Source organism: Polyodon spathula, chromosome 1 (genome assembly GCF_017654505.1).
Source record: "Polyodon spathula isolate WHYD16114869_AA chromosome 1, ASM1765450v1, whole genome shotgun sequence".
Taxonomy (NCBI): Eukaryota; Metazoa; Chordata; class Actinopteri; order Acipenseriformes; family Polyodontidae; genus Polyodon; species Polyodon spathula.
The window spans coordinates 36,287,534-36,300,078 of NC_054534.1; the positions used below are offsets into that span (position 1 = coordinate 36,287,534).

General features: G+C 37.3%; 1 protein-coding gene across 4 annotated transcripts in view; it reads right to left on the minus strand.

The window, feature by feature from the left end:
* Window positions 1–12,545, minus strand: part of LOC121318091 (WD repeat-containing protein 7-like) — a 217,841-nt gene that overhangs the window by 152,541 nt on the left and 52,755 nt on the right. For 2 of the 4 annotated variants that reach the window (XM_041254367.1, XM_041254388.1), the window contains 2 exons: window positions 7,549–7,634; window positions 1,160–1,246 (listed from right to left, as the gene is read on the minus strand). In XM_041254367.1, the coding sequence (XP_041110301.1) occupies window positions 1,160–1,246; window positions 7,549–7,634 (173 nt within the window). The remainder of the gene's footprint in view (window positions 1–1,159; window positions 1,247–7,548; window positions 7,635–12,545) is intronic. The other 2 variants (XM_041254378.1, XM_041254396.1) reach the window with 1 other exon arrangement.

The following is a 12,545-nucleotide window of genomic DNA, read 5'->3' on the forward strand; positions in this document are numbered from 1 at the left end:
TTGTCATAAAGCTAGAGGATACAAGAAGACTTCCAAGCATTTGAGTATCCCAATTTTAACTAATGTTTCTATTATCAATAAGTACAAGCCTCATGGTACTGTCACAACGCTCCCTCGGGCTGGAAGAAAGAAGGTTCTTTCATCAAGAACAAGTAGAAGAATTGTGAAGGTTAATAATAATACAAGATTGACTGAAAGACATTCAAAGTGAACTGGCTGCAAGTGGGACTGAGGTTTCCATTTCAACCACAGGTCGGGTACTGCATGATGAAAGTCTCAATGGTTGCAGGCCAAGGAAAAAGCCACTCGTAGGACAATGTCACAAGGACAATCAATTAAAGTTTGCAAAACTGCATCTGAATGCTGGATATGAGTTGTGGTCAAAGATTTTGTGCAGTGATAAAACAAAAAAAAACAATCAAGCTATTTGATCACGTGGATAGTCGTTACGTTTGGAGAAAGTCTGGTGAGGTGTACAAAGAAAAGAATACCATACCTACTGTTAAAAATGGATGTGGTAATACCCTTCTATGAAAGAAATTTAGTTTCAATACATGGTAAAATTGATTCCACAGCATATCAAAACATATTGGCCAATCATCCGAAACCCTCTGCTACAAAACCTGGTTTAAAGCGCAACTGGACATTCCAACACGACAACGATCCAAAGCACACATCAAAATCTACTTCAGAATGGTTAAAGAAGAATAATATCAAGCACAAAAGCAATTTCCTACAATTATTTATTTTTGAGAAATTTCTAGAAATTATACATTTCCATTGGGTATGTAAACTTTTGACTACAACTGTATAAACACACACACACACAGAAAGAGGTGCCGGCATCCCTATAAACCATTTGACTTATTTTCACACTAGCCTGGAGTTCATGGGAAAACTTTACCATCATACTTCAGACCCAACCAGGCACCTGTAGAATTCTGTAACCTGGGAAAAACACTGAAAAAGTGGAGAGAGAGTAACCAGAACTGAAGCGCAAGCAATTCACACATCAATGTTGGGTGTTGCCAGGATAACAAGAAATGATAAAAACAACACAAAACAATGAAAGTATGAAGTACCAAGAGCACGCATGGTTAATGAGGAACAAAAATGTGCAGAAAAGTGAGCGAAGAGCTGTTACAATCAGGGAGAGTACCTTCATTGACTGAGGGACAAGTATGTAAAGCAAGGCCAGAGTGAACAGCCTCAGGGCCAGTAGTAGCAGCAGCAGCAGCAGCAGGAGCTTGCAGAGGAAAGGAAAGATAAATAGAAAGAGAATATAAAAGTACAGCCATTTAAGAGGAAGAAAATGGTGCTAGTGATTATGTGGAAAAGAAAGAACTAACAGACAGTATTAATATACAACTTACATGACAGTCAGCTGTCTATAAAATTAAACAACTACATTGTTCTGTCCTGTGCTTTAATGATAAAGCATAATTTATTGGTAAGTTAAAAAATAAACTTCTAAATCAGTTTCTGAAATTACACTTTTTTACTTTTACAATTGCATTTATTACCATATTGCATGTCCCATAACCGAAGATATTTACCATGGAATTTCCAACATAACTACATAACTTTTTAAGGTAAGGTCTGGGTAAAGTATATATACAGTATTTATTTATTTATTTATTTAATTCAAGTTGTGATACAATTTCACATCAGTTTTTTTTTTTCATTATTAATTTTTTTTTTTTATTTCTCTTTAGTTACTGGTATTTTTTTTTTTTTTTTTTAACGTATGTAATTGTTAAATTATAGTGATGTAGTCACAGCATTTTTAAACTGATGTAAACTTTCTTTTAAAGGATTTTAATGTCAAATTCAAATATTTTTACATCCTTATTACAAAAGCTTTCGGAGATCTTTTAATTAGAAAATAATACTCTTTTTCTTAAGCCTTTTTTGATGTTTAATGTAAACATTGTTAAGTTGTTTAAGGTTAAATGTATAATCTATGTTCTTTTGCTCAACAGAAGATATATCTAATACAGCATTTTACAAGTTTGGAATAAAACATTTGTTTGAAAAATAAATTATGACACTGAGAAACACTTCTAGTCAAAAAATGTATTTTAATTAGTGCTAGCCTAGTGTAAAATCAAACCAGCTGAATATATTTAACTCATATATCCCTACATATAACAAAGATTTAATATAACTAACACCATACCATAGTAATACAAAGAAATGATTGTCAACATGTCAAAGAAAATGCTCAGCAGCTAATCATGATCAAAACATTAAACTGAAAAGCTATAAGCATGCAATGGTGGAACTGTTGCTTTGTTTGTCTTAATAATAGCATGAAATGAATAACACGACTCCATAGGCAACATTTATTTCCTGCTTTACATTTAGAAATAATGCCCTAAAATCGCTTTTATTCTGTAATGAGAAAAGAATAGTATCAGCACTGCCATTTATACACACTGATCTGATAATATTTAGTACCTGATGTGTACTGTAGGCTTCTGCCCATTTGATTAATTAAATCTACTCTCATAAAATTAGCTTGTGTCTTACAAAAACTGGTCTTTCACTAGCAAAACAAGTTCAATTATCAAACTAAACCCTGGAATAGTACAACTGATAGCAAAAACCAGACTCGTTTACTTAAGCTTCTGAAGAAGATTAAAAAAAAAAAAAAAATACAGCTATTGCAAGACAAATACTTAAACTTTTATTGGATTGTACAAGCCTTCATTATGACTTTTTTTTTTTTATTTTATTAAATATGACAGGGCTGTTTAATTTTATTTCACCTCGCTGAAAAAACAAACATCTGTAAAAGAGTTAGTGGCCAAGGTATGTGTTTTCTTGTTAACATCCACAGTAAATTCTGAAGGGTTTATGCCGCGGAATGAATTAGCATACGAAAAAGAAAAAAGTCATTCTGGCAACAGTGCTTCAACAATTGAAGGTTAACACCAAGATTTAGAGGTCACTACATGACATTTCTTTCTGTAGTGAAAATAACCATAGGCCCTGCACAAGTGGACACAAATAAATCCCCAAGCATTATTCTTTAATGGTATCACAAAGGGACCAAGCTTGTGCATAAATTTAGTACTGTGATGTAAATGGTCTGTTTGCTTAACTTGTGGCCGACTCTATTTTGTCCATGCACGATATCTGCATGACAACTAGCTTTTAATTTATGTGCCACACAGATGCACACCCTAGGGTGTAATAGCACTGTAATTATTTTAAAACTGCATGAAAGGCAAAGATTTTATAGTATTAACCCCATTAAAATGCTCCACTGTACGGTCAGACCACATATATGAAATAAAAAAAATAAAAAATACTATCTAGGTTCAATACTTTTATGTCTCAATAAGCGTCAGTCGACCGTCCCACAGGGGTTGCCACACACCTTGCATGCCCCGGCCCTCCCCAGCCTGAGTTGGACGCATCTGTGATGATGACCTCTCTCCTGGTGACACTGCCCAATGCTACCCCTAGGTGTAAATCAGCTGGCTGTTTCCACCAGGAGAGCGTCATTGTCACAAGCTTGTTGCGGTTCAACATCGGCTGACGAACCGTGCGGTTGATCCAGAGCTGCAGAGGGCACATATGTAAAAGACCCATGGGTAGGGTATTCAATGCTCCTGCCATCAAACCCAGAAGCCTCTGGAAAACCACTACTGCAAGTACCCTGCCGAGCTGAAACGCACTCCCAGATAGGTGGCTATTCGACTCTTTGCATTGTTAACTTTTAGATCTAATCGATGTAAGTGGTTGGTGACGGGTTCTGTGTGTTCATGCGCTAGTGCTGGAGACCCTGCACAGATGAGGACAGATGAAGTCGTCCAGAAAGTTGAGGACTCAGATGCCTCTGAGTCTCAAAAGGGGCCAGAATGGCTTCCATGCATTTTGTGAAAATGCGTTGAAGCCACAGAGAGGCCGAACGGTAGAACACTGAATTGGAACACTATGCCCTGAAAAGCAAACCTGAGATATTTTCTGTGTGCGCTGATTTTTGGGGATGTGGAAATAGTCATCCTTTAGATGCACCAAGGTGAACCAATCGCCTGGCCTGATGGACTGCAACAGCTGTTGCGTAGTCAGCATCTTGAACTATCTCTGACTCAGAAACTCAGAAAAGGTTTACCTGTCTGAGATCAATAATCTGTCTTGGCACTAGCAAATACCTGGAATAGAACCCCCCGTTGGTGTCAGAGGGGTCTACTATGCAAATGATCCATTTCTGCAGCATAACTGCTACCTCCTGTGTCACCTGAGTGACAGCTTAGGAGTCTTTGATAGATGTTCTTGCCACACCCCGGAATGGAGGGGGGCTGTGTTGGAGTTGGATTGAGAAGCCAGTTTGCACAGTGTTGAGAACCCAGGGGTCTGTGGTGCATTGGTTCTAGTAGTCCACGTGTCTCCTGGAGAAGGAGCCCTGGGTTTGTGGCAGCATTGTCCTAGGACTGATGTTTTGCCTGAGGCACAGCCTGTATCTGTTGTCTATGCACAGGGCACTTAAAGGCACACCTGCCCCCACGGAAAGCGGCAGCACACTGTCTTCGGATGGGTCCGCCTGAAGAGACAGTAGCCTGTGGCGCTGGTTTCTTCTAGAGTTATGATCTAAGGTGCCACTGTGCTGCAGGCTTGCATGGTTGCGTTGGGCGCTTTGGCAGAACGCGTACCAACTCCTTGGTGGATTCCCTTGCACACTGCGATTACTGTGGCATTTCATCTACCGCTGGACCAAAAGTGAGACCCGGGGTGACAGAAGCGTCCAGCAAAACGGTCTTATCTCCATCCAGCACTTGTGCTTGGGAGAGCCAAATCAGTCTGCGTACAACCACCAACGCTGCCAGGTTCCTGCCTACTGCTTGTCCACTAAGCTTGGACAGCCTGAGCAGGTTCTGTGAAATCAAGCGCAACTCGTCTAACTGCAGAGACAATGGCTTGTGGGTCCCAGCAATGACCTTGATAAAATGAGCTTGGTAAGCGACAAGAATGCTGTTGTAGCTGCCCAGTCTAGCAGAGAAAGCGCTAGGCTTTCTTTAGAATGACCTTAGGTCACTCTGCATTGCTTGTTTGGGCATGCTGGGTCCTTGAAAAGTAAGGACAATTTAGCAGGCTGAACCAGTGCAGCAATGGGGGGCCCTACTGGCAGAAAGTTGTTAAGACCCAGCTTGTCCACATCAGAAACCCTGTACAGCGAGTCCATTGAACGGGAAACCTCCATGGCCGTGGCCAGGCATTCCCAGGTGGACTGTAGCTCATACAGGAAGTGCAGGTGGACAGGAGGAGAGGCAGGGAGAACTGTTGGCTGCTCAACATAAATACAGTGCCTTTCAGTTTGTGCTGCAGGCCAGGGCACCTGCAAAACTGCAGTCTCCCACTGCATTAAGGGCATAAGCTTGGCCGAGAGCGAGAGCTGAGCCACCGGCATATCAAACTCTTAATCACCTGATGAGAGGACCAGCTGATCATCCACCTCCTCTGAGGCAGGGATAGACTGCATGTCATCTATCTCATCAGTCACTGTCTGCACGGGTGCAGACGGATCAATCGGTGACACTACCGGCAGTGACGGTGAAGCTGAGTACTCTCTCAACAGCCCTGCATGGATTGCTTGCTGGCTTGAAATTGCCTCCCAAATGAAAAATGACCCTATACATTTTGGGTTTTCATTGGCTCAGTTTATTGCCAATAAAAGGGGAAAGGAAGGAGGTCGATATGCCACGCATAGCGTTCTCGTGCTGTTTTCACAAACAGCTCAGGAAAATGTGGTTTCCATGCACAGAATAGATACATGCGAGAATCTCACCTGGAAATCCATGGTTGTCAGGTGACATCTTGTTTGAGTGAAACTGTTAAAAGCACAGTGTTAAGCTCATTTAATAAAGCTGTGATTTGTAAATGCCTCGTGCCTGGTTGTTTAATAATTACTGCTTTTGTTTTTCAAATGTTCATTGGTGGGGTGGCATATCGTTAGTAGTGAATAATACTTCAACCAATTTATTACACGACCTATTAAAGAAAAAAGAAAATAATTATCCAGGTGGTATAAAATGAAACTGTCCAACCTGAAAACCGGCGGAGACATAGGATTACAGAGATCTGTGCCAGACACCTTCACATATGCTCCCAAGGCTGTCTGAATTGGAAGCAGTGGATGTTTTCACATGAAATGCGGGTTTCCATGTGAAAATGGGCATGGATTTCCTGTGTTCCATGAGTAAATGAGATTTACAGTGACTTATTTTTGGCCACAAACTGATCCTCTCAAGCTGTTCTCCCAAACGTACACACTCATCGCCACTTCACGTATAAATAACCACACACAGAAACTCCTGCATTGTTATTACTGGAATTTACAGTAGTACATTTTCATGTATTTTGACAATGTACTTAAATTTACTTGAACCAATTATTTTAAAAAACGGAAAAGAGTTTCTATTAGCAGTTTACCTAAAAACGAAAAACAACACTGTAAAATTATTCATGGAATAATATGTTGCAAACAAGTGTTATTTCAAAACTACAACCTGTGTAGTTTTCTTATTTATGGGTGTTGAACATATAGGGGAAAAAAAGTATTTTAAAACACAAAAAAAACATGTCAAATTTAAGTCTCAAAAAGGGGGGAGCGACCTACGCCAATGCAACCTATAAAGCAATTTTTACAGCAACCATGGGGATCTATTATAATAATCTATACAGATCTAAATATCTAATTTAAGGAAGACATTAAGACCTACTTCTGTTTTAATCACTACAAATAGACGTTAATGAAAAAGTCACACTAAGGACTGATGGGCCTCTGTGCTCAGTCTGGTTGCCAATAGCTGACTTGAGCCCTCTGTGTACATTAGTTCATATCTAGTATGTTTCTGTTCTGTTTATTGTTATGTATTTTAAAAACATAATTAAATAATAAATACAATATAAAGATATATAGGAGATATACCTTTAAAACAAGGGAACACTGGATCAATAGTGATGGAGGTAAACTTCCTGCAGTTTGCTGTGACCAGAATTAAAACAACAGAAACTAAATAATAAATGTCTAGACTTCAGAGACACTCAGCACTCATTACTGGATTATTCTTGTTTGTGGGTATTTATAATTCTGTACTATAAATACACTGGCATTGCACTCTGATCCTGTATGTTGAGACTTCATTTACTATTTTGTATTTTATTTGTGTAAAAAAAATGCATACTGAGTTAATAAAGAACTGCAATTAAACAATAAATCAAGGTCAGGAGTTTGCATTTACAAGTGACTAAACCCCAGTACTGTTTTAAAACATTCTTTTGCGGGCACCAGCACACAAAAATGTTTTTTTTTTTTTTTTCCAAAACCCATTATTACATAAAAGAGATTAAGCTGAAACACCAGGTTGGTGCTCCGATAGCAGTACAGCTCACAGGGTTAAGAACAATGCTACTTCAAAGCTTGCCAGGTTCAAGGACAGATGTTGACAGGCTAGGTTGGAAATTTCTAATTTTTATAACTTTAGCCTCTGTCTCTTATTTTTCCTGCATGCTGCTCTGAAGACAGTACTTTGTAATTACCTTGTTTGATCTGTCCTTGTACGGCTGTACTGGAAACCTGTGGGGACATCTTTTTAGCTGCCTCTGGGGTGCCTGGCTTTGGGGGCCTGGAAACAACAACACAACCACAGCTTAATTGCATGACTGCAGGATAGATAAGCATTTCATATGAGGATATGTTTAACATGTAAAAGTACATAACCATGCATAACTGCAAACCATACCACCAGCTAGAAATGGGTGTTTTTCTGATAGAATGGTGTTTAAACATGTCAAAAGGGGGGGAAAAAAGTAGTGGTTGTAAAGTGTAAGAAAGTAAATTATAAAAGTATGTATTTTTAATGGTTTGCATGTATTTTTAATGTGTAGTCTATATATCTCCAATAGGTAAATACAAGGTGGAAGTGACGTAGTACACATTTTTTTTTTACTGGAAAATACCTGTAATTCAATTTGATTGAGAGAATCAAAGAATGCCATATGCTGTCTCTATCTTCTATAAACCTAAACTTTAATGTTACTGCCTCAATATATTAACCACAGAGTTCAATGCTAATCTAAGGTCAGTGGCACATTTACAACAGAATGTCGTAAAACATAAAAATGGCACAGCAGCAGCAGATTTATAAAATTACTTCCACATAAGGTTTTTTTTTTTTCTTGTCTGATACCCAGTCTAATTTAACTTACAAAATCAAAGAATTCAGTTGTGTATCAAATATGTCAAATTTTAAAGTGTATCTGAAAACCAAGTCACATAGCCACATTATAGCAGTTTTACCTCACAGATCACAGTGAAGGCAACTGAAGCTGGCATTTGAGAGGTTTAGGACATATAAAAATAGTTGAAGAAACAGCAGCAGCCGATTTACAAAACAACACGTACAATGATTTTCGTGGTCCGAACCTAGTCCCAATGGATGTTGGTTCAAATCAACAACCACGTGATTTTTTAAAACTGACAGTCTCTTATTAATTCAATTGATGACTTTCTGCAATAGACCTAAAAATCAGCAGTGCATTAAAATATTGCAAATCTCTTAGACAAGGGCTTTCTGTATTAGGGTTATGAAAACCAAGATCAAGTGATTAAACCCCCTACTTTGCCATACAGACTCCTTACTTGAACTCTTGCTTTACTGAAATATCTGCTGAGGTGCTCTTTTGATCTAGAAAGAACACAGCTTAAACTGTTGGGTTTAGTTGTTCTAGTGCCAGATGTACTGAACTGTGACAGGACTCACACTAAATGAACTCAAAGCAGTAAAAAGAAAAGCTCTTCATCTTCATCTTCACAAAGTCTATTATTTATTGTATCTATCACCTTAAACACTGACCAAATGAAACTTTAGGAATTAAACTTAAGTGCTTACTGTGAATTTTGATTTACAAAATTACTATTAGTACTATTATTTTTTAGAATGATTGCAATTATGCAACCAAATTATTAATAACATTATTATTTATAAACAGCTTACATGGTCAGTACTTTAATTTGAATTATAAGGAGTAAGAATATAACATGTATTTTAGGTGTTTCTTCTTCAAAAAAAAAATAAATAAAAAATAGTACTACTACAGGGTTGGACATTAACCACAGCATGGTGGCCTGGGGCCATTAGAGCGCGCAGTTTGGCCGGTAGTTATGAAGCACCACAGGCCAGACTGGGCCGGTTTTAGTTATAACATATATATATATATATATATATATATATATATATATATATATATATATATATATATATATATATATATATATATATATAGTGCACATGGCTTCCGTTTCATGAATCCAGGAAAATGGGCCTGTGTGTCAAAAAGCTGAAAATTAATTTACAAACCTTTGAAAAAAGAAGAAAAAGAAAAAGAAAAAAACATAACTATGAACTAATCCTAACTTTCCCATCGTGCGTCATATTTGTTTTACAGTTAGATTCTGAGATTATGTACCTAAATGCTGTGTACTGGTACTCGTTCCCACCGCAAATCTGGTTTTCTACAACTAAGCAACCAATAAGCCAAAAAGAAAGCGCTGAAATCAATCAATCACAAAGAATGTCATTATAAAAAAAAAAACTAATACTAACATTTAGAGTGGAGGCTTCATTATGACAGAGGGGAAAAAAATAACGATTTGCCTTGTTTGGCGTCAGTTTCTCAGAATTGCAGGTCAAAAATGCCATTCACAATCTTTCCAGGACTCGTTGGTATCACTCAGCAAGACTGGAGCTGACTTGGGAAAGGCTACACAAGCAACAATTATTAATTTGTATTGTGAATGTTGTTTTAATAGTGTTTATTATTAAGATTAGGGATGGAAATGTCGAATAGTTTCTTATTTGAATACACAGGGTACAACATTTTTGTGTATTCGATTACCCTAACTCTCGTCCCTTACGCTACCAAGAGTAAAAGGCAAATGCGTGTGCACAAGCAGACAGCATAACAGTGTAAGGCGGTAAAGTTTAGCCAGGTTCACACAGTGTTCAAATGTCCAAGACGAGATTTCTTCGCTCTGTACCCTATTTCCTTAGGCAGAAGTTTTTCCTTTTGTTTACTGAATTAAAATACATCACTCAAGGTGCAGCAACGTCACAGCTAGTGTCTCTTTCAATTAAAGCAACAGTAGCATAATATTGCGCAAACCACCAAATAATATTTTTTGCTGTAGTGTATTCAGAATAAAATAACACCTATCATATAGTAACCTAAATATTCTATATCGGTTTAATTTTAACAAATAATAGTCATAAAATCTTAGTTTAAATATTGTAACCTGGCCAAAGCAATAGAAAATTCATTCCAACATTACAATAGTTTAACATTACTAATTACAACTAGCCATCAAGTACTGACATCAGATGAATCTAAGTCAAGTTACTTTGTTTAATTCAATAACCTGTAAATAACTCAAAACAAGGATACCTTGTTGTACTTTTAATGGTCAGTGCAAATTTTGCCATTACTCCATCCATTCACAGAAAGTCAACTGTAGATCTTTTACATTGAACTACAGTCCAGAGTTAAAAAATGACTCCTTTCCAACTCCAAGTATCTTGCCTTTTCTTACAGTCACTGCATTGTTGTGCTTAACAATTAGTATGTATTTATATTCATCATAACGTTACCCAAGTCTGGATTACCATACTTCTTTTAGCACTTGCTATATACATGTTTAATGGCTGAAGTAACATATACTGAAAGGCTTTGTTTAGCTGCTTTCTTTTGAGATGTGGGCTGTCTTTGGTTACCATACACAGTTAGAAACATACTGAAAATAAAAATCATCAGATAAAATTGCATCCGGGCCAGTAAAAACACTAGCTCTGTGGACCGAGGGGCCAGTAGTTAAAAATCTAAATGTAGAGCCCTGTACTGTACTACAACTAATACAAATATGAAATAATTAAACAACATAATATTTATATTTACCTATGCTCAAAAAATCATCGATTTTCATGGTCTCAGAAACAGGAAGTAAAAATACTGTTAGTATAAGATGATGTAATTAAACTCCAATTCATCACTGGTAAAATGTAAGAATTTGGAGTTTACAGCTTAACTCTTTCATAAGAACCATTGCCATTGTTTGATCCATACAAACTACTGCTCAGCGGAATAGACAGTAGTACAATACTTTTTATCCTAATTGATTTAATTTACACTGTTTTACTGGTGCATCACCAATTCAGACACAGGAGAACATACAACACATTAACAGAGTCCTTTTTATTCAAACTAGGTAGAAGCCAAAGACCTTGTGATGAACATTTTTCATCTTCAGCACGCTATGAGTTTTCAGTTAAGAAATAAAAGGAAGTCAATTGGTTGCGGCTAACACTAAAGCACAGCTGGTCCAAGAGCAGATGCTGTGTCAGTAGGCAGTATGTGGATATTTACTACTTGCTAACTCGATTGGGTTTTATTTAACCAAAGGAAAAAAAAAAGTGTATTTAAAGCCTACGTCATGAAATTCTCAATAAGTGCAACACTTTCAATTTATTTTTATATTTGACAAATAATATCAATATTTTTTTTTTTACTGTACAGTTACGCTCCTCCGCAACTTTGAACCCTGCATAAACACCAGTCCGTGAACGCCAGAGCCAGGACTTTTACATTAGATTATTATCAATGGAAATACTGTTTCAGCGATTTGTGTGTGTGCAGTGAAATCGACGTTTACCGATAAAAATATGAATGCTGCCAAGCCTAAGTATATGTACTCTGTAAAGTACACATGGCAACACATTATCATACCTGTAATAAATGTATTTATTTTTCATAGAATGTCCTGGATGTTGAGGGATGCATTCCCTTTGCTTGTGGTGATTTGGAATTATGATTATAAAATCTCCTGATACCTTTTCCACTGAAGACAAAAACTGCAGGTATTTATTTATTTAGTACCTGTTTTACTGCTTGTGGTGTAGTAGCCACGCAATGCTCTTTAGAAACTCAAGCCGACTTCAAAACTACTACATGAACTTTAAAAACAGAAACAAATAACTATTTAAAATATCAAGCACTAGCTTCAGGCTACTGGTACATAGAACCTGAATGTCTGTACATCTGTCTGCCTCCCCGTCTGTCTATATAAAGAGCAAACACAACTAATTCAACGTGAAACAGTTATAAATCATCAAACTATCATGTCCTGTAGTTTCAGACAGTGATTGGGGAAGTGGAGACCAAAGCAATAAGGGGTTATGTTTTACTTGTTAACTTAATGAGATCCCTGGGCTTGAATCTTTGCTACAAGTTCATCAAGGAGCATTGTCATTTTGCGTACTGAAAGTTGCTGGTGACAAAGTTCCCATTTCTTTTGTTTAAAAGAGTTATTTTTTTTCACATTCTGAACGTTTTGTAGTTAAATGGCATCTCCATTGTGCAAGTTTAATTTGACAAAACCCCCTGACAAATAATGCACAGGGGCTTTGGGTCATCCTCCGATCCAGTAAATGTAAATACCAGTGCTGGTCCCCGCTACATTTCTAACGCAACTTACAGCACTCACT